The 23,734-nt window shown below is 46.0% G+C and overlaps 1 protein-coding gene across 1 annotated transcript in view; it reads right to left on the bottom strand.

Annotated features, from left to right (window-relative positions):
* The window catches only part of Polr3b (RNA polymerase III subunit B), a 97,674-nt gene that overhangs the window by 26,571 nt on the left and 47,369 nt on the right, over window positions 1-23,734 (bottom strand). The window contains exons 17-23 of the mRNA XM_052164780.1: window positions 20,953-21,027; window positions 20,314-20,412; window positions 16,733-16,860; window positions 7,930-8,139; window positions 5,632-5,790; window positions 4,368-4,485; window positions 1,870-2,012 (exon numbers count right to left, since the gene is read on the bottom strand). Of these exons, the coding sequence (XP_052020740.1) occupies window positions 1,870-2,012; window positions 4,368-4,485; window positions 5,632-5,790; window positions 7,930-8,139; window positions 16,733-16,860; window positions 20,314-20,412; window positions 20,953-21,027 (932 nt within the window). The remainder of the gene's footprint in view (window positions 1-1,869; window positions 2,013-4,367; window positions 4,486-5,631; window positions 5,791-7,929; window positions 8,140-16,732; window positions 16,861-20,313; window positions 20,413-20,952; window positions 21,028-23,734) is intronic.

The raw sequence follows: 23,734 nt of genomic DNA, 5'->3' as shown, positions 1-23,734 counted from the left end.
GACAAGGGGTCTGTTGATGGTACGCAAGAACAGTAAAGGCAAATAGGTAATGCCCAGGATAGCAAATAAAGAAATGAGAGGAAACTATTACTTCAGAAGGACACTATGCTGCAGCAGAGCTACACTCAGTGACTACTTACTTTGTATTAAATGCTGTGTATGCAGGTAAATGCCCTAGGATTACAACAGTCCTATTTAGGTGCCGAGGGGAGGGTGTGAGGAGGGGTGGACGTTCCTCGACCCACCCATCCATCTACGAGTGAATCAGTAACATGTAAAACGAATGTGGATGTCTAAGAATACTTAGACATGTGAAGGCAAGAATGGGATGAGATTGCTTCTGGGAGACCTAGGTGGAGAAGCGTGGTCCAAGTTACATTCACCTAAGGGCCCTAGTCTTTCAGTACTCTCTTCAAGTCTTTGCCACCTATTTTTCTGTTTGGCTGCTTCCCTTTCCGCCTCCTGGCTTTCCAATAAATCTGACAAGACTGTAAGACGGGACTATCAAGGGAGTGGGGCCTAATCAGAAGGTTTTAACCTTGGATTAAAAGGCATCTGGAAAAGGAAAACCAGGAAGACAAAGTCCTCACTGAAGTAAAGGTCAGCCGCCTGGGGAGGAAGGCCTGCCGCTTTCAGAGATGGCGCGTATGTCAGGGGCCCTGAGACCCACCGGATCTCTGAGGCCACTGTGCACACAACTGAGCCACAGGCGCTTCTGTCAGGGAGCCTGATCCCTGGCCTACTGACAGTTTGGGAAATGCTGCAGCACAAAGCCTTCCTGACATTTCAGTCAGGGGCCATGTTTAATGGTGCTTCCTGATGAGGGTTCACATGGACAGCAGGGCTCTACCGTGCTGTGTGCGGACTGAGGTGTTCCAGATAAATCCAGGGGCAGCCGCCCAGCGAGACCTGCAGGAAGCCTCAACTCTCACCTGGTTACTCAGACATTCCTATCGCCTCCTGACTCAGCACTGCTCCAGAAAGGCCTCACTACGCGTCAAGACTGGAAGGCATGTTTCTGTGACTTCTGTGGGACTGAACCTAGTAGATAAATTCTCACGCGTACCAGTCTCCAGGGCTACACACAATTGCCAATGGGCACAGGGCCATGTCTCAGCTGGGCTTCTAGTGCTGTGATGAACATCACAACCGAAAAAGCAAGTGGGGAGGCAAGGGTTTATGTAGCTGACACTTCATATCACTGCTCAGCACTGACGGAACAAGGCAGGAACCTGGAGGCGGGAGCTGGTGCAGAGGCCGGGAGGGTGCTGCTACTGGCTCTCTGCTCACAGCTTGTTTCTCCTGCTCTCTTCCACAGCCCAGGACCACCAGCCCAGGGATGGCACCGCCCACAGTGGGCAGAGGGAAACTCACATCTCAATCACGAATTAAGAAAATACCTTACTGCTGGGTCTTATGGAGGCACTTCCTTGATTGAGGACCTCTCCTCTCAGATGACTGCCGCTTGTATAGACATAGGACTACCCAGGACAGCAATGTGACATGTGTAGGTTGGTATAGAATGGGACATTCTCTTACAGTGTGAACTCTTGTAAGGAACACTGACATTTTCTAGCATGTCAAGTTCTGTTCTGTCTAGATAATAAGTCAAGTGAATGAGGGTACCAAGTCTGACAAACAAGGGACATTTAATTCAGAGGCACCTCCTACAGCTGAGAGTCTATGACCCAACAGAAGAACACAGAATGGTTCAAGCATGTGTCTTTCCGAAGAAGAATCACTATTCATGTCGCATGTGCTTCGCCGGGTCAATGCTTAGATTTATAACACGCCTACCACGATGACCCCATCACTAATATGAACAGGAGAATGTGAGAACCAGCACACAACACTTGGGGATCTGCTTACCCTTTTGTCCATGGCGACTGCTGAATTTGTCTCCGATCTCCGGACGCCGCGTCTGTCTCAGGAGCATCTTGATGAGGAAGGCGTCTTCTGCGTTGGAGGAGATCATCACTTTCTCGATGTAGGAGTCTGTTGCACCTTTGTACCTGATGGGAAGACAAAGCCCTTCAAGTAGCCGCTGACTGCCCTTTGACAGTCTCTCACTGTATGGCATGCTCTCTTCAATCCTACCACAAAATATTCTCATTTTCTCCTCTCAAGCTCTGAAAAATTACTCATTTCCAACATTAAATTTAAATTTTACAATTTCCCTTCTACGGTCATACATTTTTTATTAGGCAGACATAGCATAACAGTCATAGGTATTGCTAGACTATAGACACATTGACAGATGCTTTAGTTTGTGTGAGAATACCTGTCTCACGGAGCAGAGCTGAGTTTGAGAGTTGATCAAGCTCAGCTTGGAGTGCCTAACCACTTTTCCAATAGTCCTTCGACCTACTGTCGAAGGGGACATCACTGCTTTCCCCAACATATCTCGCCTTATTTGTTTTTTATACAACAGATACTCTGAGGAGTTTACCAAGAGTTAGAGGTTGGGCTCAGGCGCTGCATGGAGCCAGCCACAGGCAGGTGTCCTGGGCACAGTGAGGGTTAAGTGTCTCCAAGCAAGGAAGCATATCCAGAAGACGGACAAGCATCCCTGAACAGGACAAGGCTGCCACCGGGCCTCACAAGGGAGGAGACTGTGGGAAACGAGACTGGAGGAGGGCGGGGTGAAACAGTGCGAATAGTAAAATCAAGGGAAGGGTGTGTCTGTGGTGTCAAATGTACACACGAGAGGTACCACATGGATGAGAGAGACACTTATCCATAGGACAGAACAGGAGGCGTCACCGACTTTGGCCAATCTGCCCAACTCTGGGTTCCCTCATCTGTTTGTTGTCTCTTCCTGGACCAGGCTGTGAGCACCACAGGGCAGAGGGCACTGGCTGGCTCACTGCTCTCTTCTGTAACTAGCATACCTCCTGGGGCAGCCAAACAAAACAACAAACACAACTGAAACTCAACTGAAAAGAACACAGGCTGTCGCTGGCCACCTGCACTGTAGCTCTCTCAGTGGGATGGACAGTTGAGAATTTGGGAGAGAGGTGGAAAAGCGGCAATGGGGAGACCCCCGAAAGAGAGAAACAGAAGGGGAACTAGCGAGGAATGAACCCAGAATCCATTTTTCTTCTAAGATGATAAATATATTCCAGCACATTTTCTACTGAGGGAAAGGAAGGGATTTTGAAACAGGTGGATGGTTTGGAAATGAGACAAATGGCGAGTGAGGTTTCTTGAAGAAAGAGGAAGTGCTAGCAGTAGTAGGGCCTGAGCACCCGCCTCCATCAGGTAGGGCAGGAGACAGCATCCCACACCGTAACTGCACAGGAGCTCTGTTGACAGGACTTGGCACATGGATCATTCCCAAGTGAGCCGCGGGCTCTCCTCCCCCACAAACAAGTTCACAGCCTTCTCTCATGCCCCTGCATTTAGTATAGCCTTCTAGAGGGTTCTGATGCCAAACTGCACTCAAGTCCTGCCTCCGCCCAGCACACCCAGGTGACCCCAGGGTGCCACCCATGCTTTCCTCGCCTCTGTTCCCACGTCATTAGAGTCATGATTTTCTAAGAGAACGTGGCTCATGGGGTGACAGGGCTGACAAAGCTCTCACACACAGGATGCCCAGAAGACTGACCAGTACAATAGGTGGCTATCTTGATGACAGCAAATGCACTTCTCTCGTGGGAGCGTCTCCCTTATTCTATGCCACCTCTTCCCACCCCTCTCCTTAGCCGAGGCCAGCTTGTCTAAGGCACAATAGCCATCTTCCCTAGATGGTTCTTTATCATACTCGGTGACTACTACTGGCTCATCTCAATGTTTCATATTCCATCATATTTTAGAGCCGAGAAGAAATTTCAAGGTTAATAAATTTGACTCTTTCGTTAGACAGAGAGAACAAGGGATTTAGATGCTCTACCCGGGTGAGGTAACACAATTACAACTAATCCAGAAACAGCTCCAGCCTAGAGCAGTGGTGATGTGGCCATGTGTATTTTTTTCTGTAACACAAATCTGATTGTTTTACTCTCTGCACAATGAATTCCAAATCCTCCCATGTGTTAACAGTAGCAAGTGATGCTGGTCCTCCAAACCCGGGCCCTTTATGCCCAGGGACTTGCTGTTCCTTCTACACAGAACTCCTGTCCATTTGGCCCATTCCTCTCACCATTTATATGACCCCATACTGTTTCCATGTTTTGGATACCTAAGAAAAGGTATCCAAAATTGCTCTAGTTCTTCAACATATAAAGACTGTATAACTATATGATACATTTTATCTAAGCTTATCATAGAACTCAAAATGGTATAACTACCTGGCACATACTTATATCTAACATACAGTTCCCCACCCGCCCTTTTCCCAAGCAGCTCTATGTCTGATCACCACGCACGTGATGGGCACATCTTTATACTGTGGTTGCTGTGGCACGCTGCTCCCCTCCAAGGGAATCTGAGTCACGGTGGGCATGGACTTGTTTACAAGCACCTGTTTGTTTTCCACTTTCTCACCTACAGAAAAGAGAAGAGTATTAAACCCATCGCCATCACCCGCGCTTTCTCATGTGATGAATCAGAAACTGACTGAGGACTACACGCCAAGGGAAACCCCAACCCGACCAACTAGAGCAGGAGACCACAGCCAGGCGGACATCACCCCAGTCAACGGAGTTCACGCATCTACCTCTTAGGGTATCAGGGTAGGTTAGGAGCACTACTTGTTTATAGACATTTCAACCAGTACCAAATCACCACCAGCTTACCTTGGGAAGGAAAAAGAAATCTCTGGTTTCGCTGCTACTTCAGTTTCAGCGCCAGCTACTCAGATAATCGCTCTCATACTTATTGCCAAAGCCATGGTGGCCAGTGCTAAAGCTTCACACCATCCCCAGAGAAACAAAGGTAGACAGAGCAGAGTGGACTCACGCTGTGGCTCGGCAGACTAACGGTCCCTAGAGCACGCCCACGCAGAGCTGAGCATACAGAGGTGACCGGTCCCTGGGTTCCCCACAGCCCTAATGTGCAGTCTTCCTTTCAGATAGCCCCAGCTCTCAAACTCTGGGACACTCACATGGATTTTCACTGTGTTTTTCTGATTCTTCAGCAGACATCTCTTACCCATCTGCAGATGTCAGCACGCTTCCTAACAGGCAGTGCAGATCTTCCCCACCGGGGAAAATCCTCTCGCCACACAATGGTCTCAGTTCTCCCTATGATCCCTTACTCTGATGTAACCTGACGTGCTTGTGTGTGATCTAAACGAGCCTGCAGGACCCGAGGCAAGGGCTGTCTGTTGTGTATACAAATTCATCACACGTTTGTAATCATAGTAAAATCCTTCCTTTTAGGGGAAAGTAAGTCCTAAGTCAGACCAAAGGTAAAATGTGTGAATTAAGAAATAACCAGCACAGATGCAGAGTCAAGACCATATTCAAAACATGGTTTCAACATTCTTGCTATGGGAAAACACATTTAATGTATAGAAAAGCACAGGAAGAAAACTCAGTGAGGATGACAATCCTGGCTGAATCTAGATGGGGGTATTATAGTACAGATTACTTTCTGCCCTATTTATCAAAAATTCAGAAACACTGCTAAATAATTCTCACAATTTCAAAAAGTATACAGTAAAATGCATTATTTTTTAAGGATTTTTACCTGGAGAACAAATGCCATCTGCATCTAAAATTTCATGTCGCCAGATGGGTTTTCTGGTAGCAGCATCCAACATGGGACCCATCACCTTATCAAAGGTCTGATTGGTGTATCGTTTCAAGGTGCACTTAGCATTTTTATATACAAGACAACGCCCAAAACCTGAAATGACATCCCAAATGGGTCAGAATCCCTGGTATGAAACTAAGACAAGACATGGATTTGTGGTATTCAATAAACCACTTCACCACACATTTCTAAAAACAAAATGAAAAACAAACCTCAGACTACTTTACCATCGGTAAACCTGGAACTGGCAAGACCCCAGTAACAATAAGGATGGCTTGTGCCTTTCTGCCAACTGTCTATGTAACACTGATTCCCACACCCACCGCCCAGCATGCCATCTGACTGTCATGCTGGAGGAAGGTGACACAAAGCACAAACTCCCACAGCAGCAAGGGGCCTTAGAAGCCACCTCTGCCACCCCTTTCTTTTACAGGCATTCTGTGTCAGGGCCAGAGAACTAAACGGCCGTCTCCCAGGAAGTTGGTAGCACCTGACCAACCCCAGCAAGTCTCAGGCCAGGCTGCACAGCACACGAACTCTCTGTGTTATAATTTCCACCAAGCCTCCCTGAAAGGTTTTCCTTTCTTTGATTCTGGCATTTATGGTTAGAGCTAAACAAGCAAGCAAAACAATGTTTACTTGCCCGGGACAGGACACACACGGTGCTCCCTGCCGCCTCCCTTTTTAAAGTGAGAGTGACTGTAGGACCAACAAAATGTCAGACAGAAAGAGTCATCTGCCAGTCTCGGGCACTGCTTATCCTCCCAGCTCCCGGTGACCTGTGCGTAACGTGGAAAACTCAGCTTGGAGGGCCAGCTGCTCTAATAGTCCATGATCTGAAGCTGCGATACCACAGCCATAACAGCACGCTGCAGTGCATAGGAGTCCAAGTGGCACGGAATCATCCCCGGGCTTCTTCTAAGCATAAATGGACATTTTATTTATAGGTAGGAGCTTAAAAGCTAACAGAGGGAAACTCTGGTCACTAAATTGTATTTCTCATAGACATCACAAAGTCTTCAGATTTCTATACCAACGTTACCAGTTAATCAGAAAGGAAAATATCTAGTTTCAAAGCATGGCTGTTGTCACTTGAGAAAAAAAGGGGCATAAATTCAGTGCAGCCAACATTAATGCCAGTGACACATGTCTGGGAGTACTATTATGGCTGCCTAGCAACCAGGGAGCGGGAAGGGGAGGCACGGTGGGTCTGCCAGAGAGGGAAGGAGCTGGAGGCTGAATGGAGAAGTCCCCCTGCAGACCAGGTGGTGCTGGCTGGGTCACGCATGCTGACCTGTGGATGGAGAGTGTGGAGAGGGGAGCGGAGCAAAGCCCAGAAACAACAAGATAAGGTTCGTCTCTGGACATCCCTGCCTTTTGACATGTGGCTAACAAATGGATCACGGACTGTGCACTTAAGCTGTATAGTAACAGCCTTTCCCACCTGCCCTCTCAACATGTTTATTGCTGCATGTATTACCACATTTATTAAAAACACCCCCCCATTCCTCCCCCCAACACACACACAAAATGAACCTTTCACATACTATCTAATTCCTGCTTGGAAAAAACGCCTGCTCATTTACTTTTCTCTATGGGAAATGTTCAAGTTACTAGTAAAATAAAGAAATAAAGATCCTGAAGTTAAACATTTAATACATTGTTTCAAAGTCAGTCATTAAGAACAAAGGATGCAAACAAAAGCAACATAAAAGTGTAGCAGGTTTTGATTTTCTAGACATGTCAGTGCTCTACACCCAGGAGACCTAGAAGAAATGGCTGCCTAGACAAGACCTGCACAGTGACAACACCAGCTGATATGACAAGGTGGGCGGGGAAACGTTCAAACTCTTACATCTAGATTAAGAGCTACAGGCAGTCGGTGGCTGCCGGGAGGGAGAATCAGTCTTCTTACAGAACAGGCTCCCTGCTAGGCAGTCGATCCCAAGTGGTCGGCCCTAAACACATGTATGTGCAAGCAACACTTTTAAGAATCTGGATAGGGTGATGAAGGAGGGAGGCAGATGGGTGGGAAAGATATAAATACAATACTCATACATGAAATTCTCAGTTTAAATAAAAAATATACAACAACTCCGGTTTGTGTATAAAGTTCAGTCATTCTAAACCTGCACGGCATTCTGACTTCCAGTAATGTTTATCATCATCGGTTACTATATCTAATTCTGCAAAAGAGTACTTGTGGTGTTGACACTCTAAGAATTCACTTACCTCTGTCCAGAGAGGCCTTGTTCAAAACCAGAGCGTCTTCAATGTCATAGCCGCTGTAACTCATCACGGCCACAGTTGCGTTCTGGCCTGCTGGCAACTTCTCAAAATCTATCAACTCGATTGTTTTGGTTTTAACCATGGGTTTCTGTGGATATGCTAGGAGATACATAAGTGTATCAATTCTGTTCCGCTGATTGTATCCAATGGTACCTTTATTGATATTGGAGAAAACAAAACCAATCATTATATCCTGTAGAATAATAATCAGGTAACAATGAGTTTAAACACATTAACCTTGCTTAGCGGAAATGAGAAACTCAGGCTAAACATTTGAAAATAATACTTACATGGTAGCTATTGATTTCTAAAGCACATTTATTACTCTGATTATATTTTTTTTTCTGGGATTTTAAATATTAGTGAGAAAAGTTACTAACATTTGAAATCCTAGAAAATATATAGTCAGAGTAATAACAATCTAAACAATTTCAACTTTTTTGGATGTAAAAAGCATAATCAATCCTATCTGCATAATTTTCGTTGTTACCAGTTAATTTCACAAGTTGCCTCCACAGCCTGCACTTGGCTCTGTTAGGATGGTGTGAGCAACACTGGGTTTTCACATGTAAGAGCTTTCACAACACAACAGGAATGCACAAACGAATGACAGCAAAAGATTTAAATGCCTAAGAAAGTGCGAATAAAGTCAGGAACGGAGATCTCACCTGAAGACGCAGAGCGTGGGCTGCTAGTTTGTTATTTATGGAGCAGCAAACAAACGACAAACAAAACCCCAAAGACCATCCACCTGTGCCAAACTCTGGGCACACCTGGGAACCGGCCAGGTCCCCTCTCTTAAGGACGTGAAAATGAGTGAGGAGCCAGGGCACAGCCTGGCTGGGGGAGGAGGGAGGGAGGACTCAGGGGGAGGAGGGAGGAGGACACAGACTGGCTCGGGGGAGGAGGGAGGGAGGACTCAGCCTGGCTAGGTGAGCTCTTTCCTCCTTAACAATTAGGCTCTTCCCTTGACAGTCCTAGAAGGTTGTGTTATTGGGTTACTGTTAACTACAAGTGAAATCTGAACTTTAACCAGTCCTGAAGAAGAGTTTTTCCATCCTTTGGGCACATGGATACACAGTTGACCCTAAAACAGAGGCTTTAAAGTAGAAGGAGACCTGGCCCGCTGTAAGATCTCATGGGGCTACAGAATGTCCTTCACTTCGGAGCTAGTCTTCACTCCTGAAGGACTGTGGTGAGGGGTTAGCATCAGGGGACGCCTGGCCCACTTTACACACGGGCCTCTATGGTGACACACACACACATTCCCAGCAGCCCTAGGTACCACTTTGTGGAGCTGGTGGCAGTGTGAGTGGACACACAGACGGTACTTTATTTCCTTCAGCTTCTGCATCTGTGTGACCGGCTCACCTGCGTTCCATCCCTAGCACTATCCCAGATGCCACCTCCCCGGCCTGTTCCCCCGCCCCCCCCCAAAAAAAATCAATAGCAATCTCACATCAGGACTGAAAGCAACTACTTGAGCAGAAACAAAAATTGCCACTCTTGACAATCACCACCAATGGCAACAAGAGCGGCGCAGACGGCACACCGCGGTGTGAGGAGCTCATTACGGTCGCTCAGGAAATGTCAGGTGAATTAAAGTGAAGAACTCATGCTCCTTACCAGAGCACGTATACAGCTGTGCTTAAATCTTCACAAAACTTACCAAAGTCAGCTGAAAACCAACAGTCAAGTTGAACCTCATGGACCCTTTGTTGAGTCTGCACTAGGAGGCGCAATTTGTGCCATTTCAGTGACAACTAATAGAGCGGACAGGATACCTGAGGGTAGCCACTCACTCACTGCTGTAGCCTAAGACTGCTGCTGGGGACATGACACAGCTCACGGACAATACATTTATGTCTCCCTATGGAACCATTTAAAATTTACATTGTGACTTCAGCTCCAACTGTGCAGTTGACGCAGCTTGAGCAGGGGATTCAGGCAATGTCCCACCAGGCTGCCAAGACATGTCTTCTGAAACTGAGACAAGCGCTATCAGGCCGCAGGGAGACAAACAGCCTCACTCAGTAACGGCCCTGGAGACTGACCCGGCTGTAAACTGGGGCCCTCAAGACCAGAACAGAATTCTCGAGCATTACTACTGACCACTAAGTGGAGGGACAGCAAACTCACTTAGCACATCTGGGGTTACGACTCATTGGAAACATTTCTTTAAAAACAGAAACAAAAAACCCTGTGTCCTATAACACATTGTTTTTAGACGCTCAATGGATGTGTCTATGAAAACATTACATATAAACTAAGATTTCTATACCCCCAAATCTTACAATGCCACCGAGTCCTATAATTTTTTTCTAAAAATGATGAATAATTATTAAATATCTAGAGAGATCAAACCAACAGGCTTGTCCGTGCAAGCCCACGCTCTGAAAGCTAACGTCCTTCCTGCTGTTCAGGTTCCATAACAAGCAGACCGGCCTCACTCAATAGCAGTGCTAATTCACCACGCACACGGCACACCACAAAAGACACTGGGGAAGTGGCACCTGCCGGGAACAGACGCCCCAGAGCTGCAGTCTGCGCCCACTGCCCCGTTTTGCTGTAACCATCGTCCCTCGTAATTTCCTTTCATTACTACCAGGACATGCTTTCTCTTACTAAACCACATTTTCTGGATAACTTTAAGTCATCAGGAGATACAGCAAAGTATACAAATGTAAATTAAAATAGGGAAAAGGTGCTTTAATTTAAGGTGAGATGAAAATATCCTAAATGTGTAATAAAGTAGTACTTATAGAAAATGAAGTTGTGTGCATTTAATTTTTCTTTTCATTCTTTGCCTTCGATCTCAATCACTATCAAATACAAAAAGGGTGACGGGAGTGGTAGGCTTAGCTTGCAGATACTGCCAAAGAACTGGCTAGAATGACTGCAGCTTCCTCCATCTCCACGGCGACGCCGGAGCCTTTTGCTGCTCTGCACCTGCCGAGGAGGACAGCCTTGGAGTTCACTGTTGTAGGGCATGTGTAGAAGCCCACGGTGGCTCTACTTTGTACTGATGAGACAAGTGCACTGCTGAGCAGGCTGACAGGCAGACGGGCCACTCTGCGCACTCTGTGGAGTCTCGCTTTGGGTTTTCCTTGCCCATCTTTTAACTGGGTTGTCTAATTACAGATTTCTTTATATAAACTAGGTGTCTCTGTGAAGAGAGGCTCCTCCTACTCTGTGGCCTGCATTTTCATATGTCCAGATGTTTTTCAAGAGAAAAAAAATTTAATTTTGAGAAATTCAATTTATATGCTTTTTCTTTTTATGGTTTATACCCTTTGTATTATATGTTAGAAATCCTTTTTAGCTTTTATGTTTAGGACTACAATTCATTTTGTGTTAATTTTTTTATGGTATCAGGTAGGAATTGACATTCACTTTTTTATACACAGATATACAAAATAAAATGCTTAGTTGAGAATTCTCCTTTCCCCATAAATTCTTATATCAGTTTCATTAAAAATCATTTGCCAGATGGAGAGCCGGTTCGGCAGTTAAGAGCACTTGCTGTTCTTTCAGAAGACTGAGTTTAGTTCTGAGGACCTACACGAGGCAGTTCACAACAACAGTAACTCTAGCCCCAAGGTTCTCACCCCTCTGACTTCTGAGGGCACCAGCACTCGCATGCACACACCAGCACACACATGCACACACCAGCACACACATGCAGGCACCAGCATTCACATGCACTCACATGTACACACCAGCACTCACATGCACACACCAGCACTCACATGCACACACCAGCACTCACATGCACACACCAGCACTCACATGCACACACCAGCACTCACATGCACACACCAGCACACACATGCTCACACCAGCACACACATGCACACACCAGCACTCACATGCACACACCAGCACTCACATGCACACACCAACACTCACATGCACACACCAGCACTCACATGCACCCACCAGCACTCACATGCACCCACCAGCACACACATGCACACACCAGCACTCACATGCACACACCAGCACTCACATGCACACACCAGCACTCACATGCACACACCAGCACACACATGCACACACCAGCACTCACATGCACACACCAACACACACATGTACACACCAGCACTCACATGCACACACCAGCACTCACATGCACACACCAGCACTCACATGCACACAGCAGCACACACATGTGCACACCAGCACTCACATGCACACACCAGCACTCACATGCACACACCAGCATTCACATGCACACACCAGCATTCACATGCACACACCAGCACTCACATGCACACACCAGCACACATATCTACATACCAGCACACACATGCATACACTCTCCTTCCTCCCACATCAGATACACATTTTAACAAATTCTTTAAGAAGCCAAACATTAGTTATGAAGATAACAATCTTTCAAGATGGAGAATAATGATTGTAAAAAAGTTCAGACCACAGCTGGGTGTGTTAGCACACACCTTTGATTCTGATGTGTGGGAGGTGGAGGTAGGCAAATCTCTGAGTCTGAGGCCAGCCTTGTTAAATGAGTTCCAGACCAGCCAGCCTATATCTATATAGTGAGACCCTGTCTAAATAAAGATGGGATTGAGGGTATGGGACAACAGGACTTGGGGGATGGGTGGGGAAACACACACACACACACACACACACACACACACACACACACACACAGGGACAAAGACAGAATCAACTGCCTATAAATGCATGCATCTCTTTCCCAACTGCTAATTCTGTTTCATTCTCTCATGTGTCTGCCCTTGAATCAATATTACGTTTTCTTTATTATTGTAGTTTTACAATAAATCAGAATCAGGTTGTATTATTTCACCAGTTTACTTTTCTTTAGTGAAAACTCTCACTGTGTGTGTGTGTGTGTGTGTGCATTTTGTACGTAGTTGTACATGCATATGTGTGTGTATGGAAGCCAGAGGGCGATGCTGATTTTTTTTCCTCAATAATCCTCCACTCTGTTTGTTTTGAGACTAGAGAGACACTCATTCACCCAGTTATTCATTCCTTCAGAAACCATTACTAAGTATTTATCATAGCACATCTAAGCTAGCTAGGCACACGGATACAGCACTACAGAAAGCGCTCCCCTCTCCAATGAGCGTATACTCTACATAATGAAGCAGAGAAGCTAGCCTGACTGCAGTCCACAAACGCTCAGTAGGCCTGGGCAGGAAGTGAGGCCTTAGTGGCGAACAACTTTAGGAAGTCTTACACAAGGGTCAGTAGGCAACACGATGTGCCACGGCCTAAGCTACTCAGCCACTCAGGAGGAAAAGCACAAGGCTTACAGGATTGCCATCATGCTCAAAGAAATAAATGCGTGTGAAACCTGGGAGGCTGGGGAACAGGCCGGCAGGAGAGCGTGTAGGGCACCAAATGAAGCCCTGGGGGCTAATGCCCGGCACCATCCTTCCTCTGTGGGCACTCGGGAAGTAGCACCCATCACAATGACCAGCATCAACAACACTGGCAGTCAGGTGTCACTGTGCAGTACAGCAACTCAGGCTGTTGCCCACAGACTAAACCACAGACTGGAGCAGTAACCGCAGAAGCTGAACACACAGCAACTTCATCCACCTGAGTGGGCTTGAAACTTGCGGAGACCTTAAATACATATCAGTCTCAAGAACTAACACGCACACTCGCACCTACAATGGCTACAGTAATTAAGACAAACAAACCAAATTTAAATCAATAGATTAAAAAAAATTCTCATGAAGAATTGGCTAAGTCTCCTCCCCCCTTTTAAAAATTCCTAAACAAAGAATAGATCTGCAAAACAAACAGTAGGGCAGAGGCCTGGACTTAACAAAACTTTATGGGGAGTCTTGAACATTATGTGTTTAAATACGTCAATTCCAGGACATCCTACTCCAGTTTAAATGCAGGAAGAGATGGTCTGCTTACAAACACTCTGGTGAAGGAAGACAGAGCCAGGAGCTGTCCCAGCTCCTAAGATGTTTTCTTTTTCAGGAGTGAGGCTGAAGTGGGGAGGGCTGGAGGAGGTCCGTGATGCATATTCATTAACTTGTTGATAGCACCAAGGGATCCTTTAGAGGAGAAAGTGCTCCTGGAGGGAGGACAGCCAGCTAGTGAGACAGACAGGATGCCAGTGAGACTGAGCTCAGCCCTGCAGGCACACTGCAGCCCCAACACACGGCCAGTGCTCCCGGCCTGCAGAATGAGTGGTGCCAACCGGCTACCTGACCTACTATTCTCAGTCAAGTCACACCTACAGCACAGGCAGAAGTGAGAGATGCAGGGGGCCTTGAACTTTATCCATAACCTAAAGTGTCTGTGATTTAAGAAGCACCTCTGCAGGCAGCTTGTTGGATTAGCTCTCTGATGTGTGACGCGAGGCTTTGAGTTCCTGTGGTCCACACTGGTCTTAGTGAAGTTCTTTGTGCAAACAGAAAAGGAGCTGCTTCGCTCTGAGGGAGACAAGGAAGGGGCTGGTATCAGAGGGGAAAGGACACAGAACCTCTTCCAGGCTGGCTGGAGTAATAGAGCCACTTCCTTCACTTTCTGCACCGACAGACAGACAAACAGATACACCATGACTTCGGAAAATCCACATGGCCTCTGAGATTAAGAATCGAGGGAGGCAATGCATCCTCTTTAGAGCGGCTTTTAGTTCCCCGCTGCCAGGACTCAAACTCAAAGGACCCAGAGCAGTCTGCTCCGAGGGCGGGGCTTGCCTCAGACCTGGGTCTTTGCTCTGGTGTCTTTCAGAGAGATCTTCCGCGGTACTCCTGTGGCTATTTTAGTGTCCAAAGGGAAATGCACCCACGCCATGTGCCAACTGTAAATGACTGCTCTCTCTCCGCTTCCTTTCCTAGTCAGGTGTGCTTTACAATAACAAACAGTAACAAAGGCTTTTTTTTATGACTTAAGATATTCAGTGGCTTTTGTCTTGCCAGCGTCAGCAGTAACGTCAGAGGATTGTATCCAGGGAGCTAAATGTGCGGGACCCAGGGTCAGAGCAGCTGAATACACCAACCTCAGAAAACACAGACAATGAATTGCAAATGACACTCACAACAAAACGAGGAAAAAACCTTCACACAGAAGACTACAAAAGAACTCTACAGACACTGAATTGGCTTTCTGTGCACACTGATCCTGCTTAACTGTGTGTGGTAACTAGCCCAACCAGCTTCAGACGTGGGGCCACAAAAATAAAGGTTGGGTTTTTATTTTGGGGGGATTGGAAGGGTTGTGATAAAAATATTTTTTCTTCCTTTCTGTTTGTATTTTCAAACAAAACGAGTGGTGTTAGTCATGCAGTGACTGGCCCTGTCCACCTGCTGAAGGCGGCACACAAAAGGTGCATTGTTTCAGTGGGGATTCACATCATCAAACAAAATGGTTTGGTAAACCCAAAGGAAGCGATAGCCCTTTCACGGCACATGGGGCTCAGCACTATATATTTCAACTTGTTACTTAGTCAGGAGCCCAGGGAGGACACCGGCCGTGTCACACTGCTGAGGATGAACAGCAAGCCAAATTGACGGGTACTGGTCAGCTTTTCCCACTGGGAACGATTCCCAACCGCAGGGGCGTTACACCATTCAGGTAAACCGTGGCAGGACAATACGCTTTCTGTGTCTCCACAGCCAGTCAAAGCGCACGGGAAGCTCAGGAAGAAACATCTGTACTTCCTGCCTGGAGTGAGGCAGCAGGACTTCTTAGTGGCCAGCTGCAGCGCGCAGAGGGACAGACCCGTCCCCTCTACTGTTCACAATGCTTGAGAATGCAGCTCCTGGAGCCCTTGAGATTACACATGACATGTCTCATGGGGAATGAGGTTCATTAAGTTCACTAGGATTTGAACCAAACTTTCAACAAGTCTGTAAGTAAGACTTGTTTATGGAGTGGGTCCTGACTCAGCTGCCTCCATCACATCTGGCCCCACGTACACACGGCTACGCCTTCTTACCTCAGAGACAGACCCAGCAGGCTCTGCGAGATGCTAGCTCCTATTTCCTCTAGGAAAGCTGCTTCCCTTTTGAGACTTAGTGCAGTTCCCCCTCCTCCTCTCCCCTCCCCTCCTCTCCCCTCCTCTCCTCTCCCTCTCTGTCCCCCTCCCTCTGCCCAGATCCTGGCTACTGGTCTAATCTGGCAGACTCTCCCGCTGCACTGAAGCCCAGTCAGCAGAGCTCTGACTGACATCTGTTTTCAGGCTCCTTCCCCCGCACCCCCACCTGACTGCCAGGTCTTGCCCGATGGATGTATGATGTTCAGATGTATGGAGATACGGAAGGGGAAAGAAATGGACTTGGGAACTGGTTTTAGGAGACACACGAGCGCCTGTAAGGACAGGACAGGTTCATGAGTATCGGGCAGACAACTTAGGCACACAGGTTCCCGACTGTCACACAGACAAGCTAGGAGCACACGCCCCTCAGCACACCTCCTGGCTGTCTTAAGCGGCTCCCCCTTCGCCTGCCGTTGCTCTGCTCTTTCACACGTGTCTCCTGGTTGGCTCACACTTCTCAGCGCTTTGATGTTCGTAGTCACTCTTACAATTACGGGAAATTTATTATGTGCAACTATGTTGGCTAAAGAAACCAGTTGCGATCTGTGAGTTTTCGGTTCTTTTGAGCTTAGCAACCCCACCCCCAGTCCCAGGCGTCACGAGCACTGAACTGCCCAGACACACAGTAGTGAGAATAAAGATTAAAGTCTTTCTCCGGGCAGTTTCGAAGCAGGTTTAACAGGGCACTCTTACCCATGGCTTGCTTGCCCATGGCACACTGGTAGGTGTTCCGTGGGGACTGGTTGTGATGAGGGTATGGGATCAGGCCAGCGCAGACCCCGAGCAGAGTGAAGGGTTCGATCTCCAAGTGGGTGGTGTCTCTGGAAAGTTAACGAGGATTTAAGCAGTTCAGACAGCAAGCACTAAGTCAGCATCCAAGCGTACAGATACTATTTCCTGCTTCCCCTTTGGATTTATAATACGCTTTGTTGCTAGGGAAACTGGTAAGACAAAAACATGCTGAAATAAAGCATGAGAGAGTTTGAACTGTTTTGTGATAAAAATTCTTATCAGTGATAGAAATGAGAGAGAAAGGAGACAGCATAGAAGTGTTCATACAGAAACAAAGGATTATCATCATATATACTCCCAATGACGTAACAAACAGAAGTATGGTCTCAGTAACTTCCACACAGGCAAGCAGTCTGCCTGTCACTGAGAAGTCTGCATCACGTGTGGAGAAAGGAACAACTCTCTCTGAAGATGAGTAGTTACAAACCTATGCAGACCACAGTCACTAGCTGATCATGGCCACCGAGGAGTTCAAACAGTAGGCTCAAACAGGAGATGAGCTTTAGATTTTACCCAATTTTAAGGGATTTAAAATTTAAAACTCAAGTTTAAATGTAAAGAACTCAGCTTTTTAAATTCTAAACTGGCATTTTATTTCAGACAACTTAAATTTGTGAATCTACCTATTCAACTGTAAAAGCTCTATCAGATTTAATATTTCTAATGAAATTTAGCTATTAAATATATATATATGATTTAAAAGACCTGAAATGGGAAAAATGTAAAAATCTCACTTAAAAAATATTCATTACATGATGATATAATATTCTGGACACAGTAGCATAATAAAAATATTTAAAGGCTGAGGTTATACTTAGGTGGTAAAGCATGTATGGTGCCCGAGATTCAATCTTGAGTATCCCTTCCCCTTAAATACTAATTCATTACTCACTAATTACAGCACTAAGTCAGATTCGCATGTATCAGTGCCTAGCACTATATATATTCCTATGGGACAGGCTTGCCATAGATATCTGAGTAGTGGTTGTCAGAACCTTAGTTACTCCATAATGCATTTCTGCAGAAAATTCAGGATGGAGCTCAGACGGTTTTAGGAAAGAGCAGCCAGAGACTGTAAGGGCTTTAACTCAAAGGAGCACAGGTCACCTTTAGTATAAACACTATGCAGTGATCCTGTGTTCCTAACTCAGGATGTAGGAAAGCGGGTCCTACCCACAGTGGAAGTTAGTTATAGGACCTGGAAAAAGATCTCCTGCTTCCTCATCTGTTTCTCTAACAAGCCGGAGGCTGTGCTGAATGGAGATATGGTGTGGGGTGTGCGTGTCTCTGTAAGCTGGAAGGGCAGTGCTTTCCAGGGCCAGGCAGAACTGATCCCTAGTCTGCAGGCTGGGAAAGGATCTAGACGGGACTGTTAGTTTAAGAAGCATCAGCATAGGTCTTTCAGTTCGGCCGGGGGTGTGGATCAGAGACCAGAGACCAGCCTATTGAGCACGCACGTGTTATAGCCAGGTGAAGCACAGCACTTCTCTTTCGTCACAGAACAGTGATGGTTTTAAGGACTAAATATTTGTTCATAAATAGTGAATATCTAAACACTCTAAGTTTTAGTTTTATGAAAAAGAAAAATAATTTCCTTTAGGATCACAACCACTGTGTATTTATCCCCGAATAGGAACTGAGGGATTTCACTGTATGTGACACATGTAGATTTACTTGATATTGGAACAAAACCACTAAATTCCAGCAGGGAACAGGTTAAATAAACTATATATGTAGGCGAATAATGTGTCAACACCAGCAAGAAGGTGTTCACAGGACAGTCGATTAAAAAGTGTAAACACGTTCCTAGGGTCCTGATCACACACCTTGTAGGACCATAGATGTTCCTGTGTAGTAATTAGAAAGCTTGCTGTAAGCAGCTAAAATAGGGTGCTGTGGCCTGTGGGGTTGGGGGATGGGAAAGAATGCAGACTCAGGCTCTTCACTGCGGCAGGGTCTCAGAGCACTGGACAGGGTGGAAGTCATTACAGGGCTAAGGATGCCCTTCAATTCCTGATCCTACTGCCTCCGTGTCTTGAGTCATAGGACTACAGAAGCGCAGTACTAAACCAGGTTTTATTTTATTTTATTAAGACAGGATTTTACTTTGTAGCTCTGGCTATCTTAGAACTCACTATGTTGATAGGATCACTTCAAATTCAGAGCTCGGCCTACCTCTGCCTCCTGAGTGCTCGATTACAGGCTTGGGCTGCCACCCCTGATATTGTATCTGGCTTTATTTGAAGCTGGGTTTATGGGGCACTTTGTGCATGACAGGCAAGCACTCTACTGACTGGGTGACATCCCCAGCTTAAGTTCACTTTTTAATTTTATGGACATCTACATTTAAAAACACATCCCATGAATAAAATACTTGAATTATCATATTTTAAAATAAAATGAATTTGATCAATACAGGATCTTGGTGACTGGGAAAACCTCTGCTTCATAATGCCCTACTGCAAGAAGATACACAGTATGCAAGTATGTCAGTAAAACCTAGATTTTTTATTCTATGGAAGTAAGTACTAGCAATAAAGTGGGGAGAAGAAATATGGGCGTTTGTTTTTAAAGCAGTTATTCAGAGGCTCCCAACAACGTGATACCACAGAGCAGGTCAGAAGGAGAAACAGGCCAGCCTGGGCTACACATTAAGTCCCAGATCATTAAGGGCTACATAATGAGACCCTAAAAAAAAGTTCAAGAACTGTTAAAATAGTTCTTGAAATGTGGAATATAAAAGTAGTTTGAAAAGCTCACCATCTGAAGGGATAAAAATTCTGGCTAAAAAAAATTATTAAATCATAATACGAATATATATTTCATTTGGTAGCAGAAAGAAAAAATTTACTTGCTTGGGATTGAAGATATAAATAGTTATCAAGTATGACTATTAAACTCCCTTTTAAAAACATATCTGCAAAAGTTCCAGTTTCGGGCAAGTGGGACATTAATGACATGCGCCACAGAGCAAGCTGTGCAGATGTCCTCTAATGTCTCCCAAACGGAACCCAGATGCTTCTCAAGTACCACTGTGGTACAAGAAATATTATGAACACATTGGCATCCAGAGTTTACACTGCACATATGTGCAGAGATATTTTTATGCCATACGGTGTGTGAATTCCTCCTCTAACAATGAGATTTCAGATGTCCACAGACAAACTTCTATCTCGGAGAGACAAACACACTGTATGCATCCTGACTCTAGCTCAATGTTTACAGTACATTGTAAATGTACCGGGGACTAAAAATCAGAGACCCTTCTGAATGTGTACACTGAGCGTCACACGGCTGAAGGGGTGATTAAATCTAAAGATGACTCACTGGTGATTTGGGGGCACTTCACTGGGACAAATCGCAGGGGTACTTTCTTACAGAACATCCCCCCCACAGAAGGTCTGAACGAGACAGTGAGAGAGACAGCACTAAAGTACATGGACAAATGGACCTTGGTTGTGATTGTTCTGACTGTTACTTACTTATTAATTGTGTGTTCGTAGAGAGCGATGTTACAGTCATTTTCCTCATTCACATCTAAGTATTCAACTAGACTCTCATGTAAGAAATCTTCAAAATTCCTGGAAAAATATTGGTAAACGAGACAGGGAGGCAAGCTGACTGCAGTACTGCATAGACAACGGAGAAGCCCGGTTTTCAGTTATTCCCCAGATCCCATCCTCTCCCAGAGAGCATCAATGCACATCTTCAGTCTGAACACACTGCTCGTGGCTCACAAGTGGCTAAGATAAAGCACTAAAGGGTGATTTTTGCCAGTCTGGGTCCCACTTCTAAAAATACTGACTTTAGAAACTGTGGAACCAGGGATGCAGTGCACGTTAACAATAGTCTACAGGCTTTTCTTGGTGGGGGCATCTAGTGTACAGTAATTACACCAAGGCTCTATAGCCTCACGACTAGACTTGGTGAGTACTTCATTGTGTGCAGGCGCCGGCAGGGCAATGGCTTACAACTGGCTGCTGGAAAGCTTGGTAGGGAGGAATGAAGGGACTGGAGATTAAAATGCACTTTCCTAGCCACACGTGTCAAAGACTGCTATGGCTGCCTAAAGCATGCAAGCTCGGAGTCAAAGAATGAGCACTTCCCCTTCTGTCCCGTACCTGTAGCCTTGAGCCAACTCCTCCATATGCTTATTGGTGACTGCTGGCTTCTGTTTCTTGACAATTATGTAAGGCCTGGAAAGGGACGAGAGTAACTCATGGGAGAACGGAGCCAGCCAGATCTATCTACCACCCCGGCCGGCACGAGACACACAGGGCAGACATACAGTTGCTCTGGTTTTTTGATGACACAGAGTATTTTTTTCTGTAGGAACATGTAGGGTTTTTCTCTGGCCACCAGGCTGACACACACAGAATCCTATATTGATGTGAATATGTATATACTACACAGAAATTCCTCCAATTACCCTAAGAATCATTTGGATTTAAATAAAAAAGCAACACAAAGATGACAGTCAGTAGAGTCTACACAGGGTACAAAACCTTCATGCCATATTTTGCCAACTGTGTAAACTATGACCCAGCAGCTTCTCTTCCTTGCCTACTGGGAAGACGTGCTTCCGAGCAGGTTCCCTTCACCCATGCTTCAGGGTTTTGGCACTTTGCTGATTTCTGTTCCTTGGGGCCAACTGTGGTCTAAACGGTTTTAAATCAAGTACGCACCTGGGCGGGTGGTGAAACCCTACTCCACACTACTCCGTTCTACCTGTGAAGGGGATCCCCTTTTTCTTCAGTGTATCCACACTACACAGCACTGACAGGATGCCTGCCCGCCAGTCACTTAGTAGCAGTCTCAATTTTCTGATTAAAAGAATGGTACATTCAAGACAGAGCACTATTGGCAGCTTTAGACATGCACTGGGGACCCCGGCACGTATGCCACTCACAGGAGACCTGCTGTAATAGCTATGGAGCAGGCAGGCGAAGCCCGGTCACAGAGGACAGTGACAGCATCTATTTTGCGAGTTAGTGGAAAGGAGGTGCTTGGGGTGGTTTCATACGTCACTAACATCACGGAGACAGACTGACAGGTGGCTTCCGCTGTATGTTCATAGAGAACAGAACGCAGCTTCCTCTCCTCACTGGTGACTTGTAATGCTGATGGGCTGAGGAGGAGGGAGTACCCTGGCAGAGTAACCTGTAACTGTCAGTGAGGACTTGCCGCTGAGGGCTTTGCCACAGAAAGGATGGTGCGCAGCAGGGGAACGTCAAGGGCTGCTGCTGTTTGTATACGCAGCTCCGACGGAGGGGAGCAAGGAGACAGCACACACGTGTGTATCTATCCTGAAGCCCAAAGAACGACATGAAGACGAACGAGCACTTTGAGGAGCTAAACACTCAGGAAAGGGACGTGAGCTGCTGACAGGAGCTGAGAGAGCTTCAGGAAGTCAACAGGACCAGCCCTCTGGAGCTCAGACGGCTCCCAAGCTTACATGGACATTAAGGTCCCAATCAAGAGCAGGAACCTGCGGGGCCGCTTTGTGCAATAAATACCATTCTGGGCAGCTCTCTGGTCTGCTATTATAAATCTATTTCTAAAAAACCAACTAACTTTTTAAAGAACATGTTTTATTATATGGATAAAGTTAAATGAAACCATTCTGAACAGGAACAGCTTACAGCATGCCAGCACTACTCCTGCCCCTAGAAGGCCAGGATGGCTCACCCCCACGTCCTTCCTCTACTAAGACAGGATCTCACCAGAGACCAGTAATTCACAGGCCACCACTTGCCTCTGCCTGATAATGCTAGGATGAAGGCCACCACACCTGGCCTGGGCTATTTGCTGAAGCAGCTCTACATAAGCACGTACCACAGCCTACTTGTTATTTTTTAGCAGAGTCCTAGGGAGGCGACACCACTTAGGAATGCTCAGACTCACACAGTCACTAAGTGGCCAGCGGGGACTCAAGTGTTGGTAGCTTATTTTCAGGAATCGTAAGAGAAACAAATTCTAATCAAGTTAAGAAAAAAATTACTTTACTAGAAGTATTAAGAATTTGCCAGCAGGCTGAGTTTCCTAGGCTTCTGTCTATGACTATAACAGAATAATATTATTAGGGATGGTTTCATTGATTTCTTTCTTTCTTTCTTTCTTTCTTTCTTTCTTTCTTTCTTTCTTTCTCTCTCTCTTCCTTCCTTCCTTCCTTCTTCCTTCCTTCTTTCTTCTATTTCTTCTCTCTCTGTCTCTCTCTCTCATTTATTTATTTACTTACGTATTTATTTATTTATTTATTAATTTATGAACTGCCAGGCCTGTGTGGATCTATCCCACGTCTCTGAACTACCCAGCCTCTGGTCCTCGAGGCAGTGCCAGTGGTAAGCTCCCTCTTGTGGCACGGGTGTCAGGTTGGACCAGGCATCAGAGAGATTTCATCCAGCAAATCTCTCTGGATGGAAAGAGGTGCAAAGACCCACAGCCAAACACCAGGCAGAGCTCGGAGAATCCTATGGAAGAGCGGGAGGAAGGACTGTAGGAACCAGAGGGTCAGGATGCCAAGACTTTAAAGCTAGGCAGAATACAGAAAGACGTGATCGGTGGAGTTGAGTGACATGATCTGTGGAGTCGAGTGAGAAATTTAAAGACCACCAGGAAAAGCCCAACTCTACTGTGTTCTAGCTCTGGGCATGCGGCTCAGCCTCACAGACTGCTGAGTTCCTCATGAAAATGAAGACAACGCCAGGCGGTGGTGGCGCACGCCTGTAATCCCAGCACTCTGGGAGGCAGAGGCAGGCGGATTTCTGAGTTCGAGGCCAGCCTGGTCTACAGAGTGAGTTCCAGGACAGCCAGGGCTACACAGAGAAACCCTGTCTCGAAAAAAACCAAATCCAAAAAACAAAAACAAAAACTAAACAAAAAAAGATTTAAAAAAAAGAAAGA

Source organism: Apodemus sylvaticus, chromosome 20 (genome assembly GCF_947179515.1).
Source record: "Apodemus sylvaticus chromosome 20, mApoSyl1.1, whole genome shotgun sequence".
Lineage (NCBI taxonomy): Eukaryota > Metazoa > Chordata > Mammalia > Rodentia > Muridae > Apodemus > Apodemus sylvaticus.
This window is presented reverse-complemented; position numbering and strand designations above follow the sequence as displayed.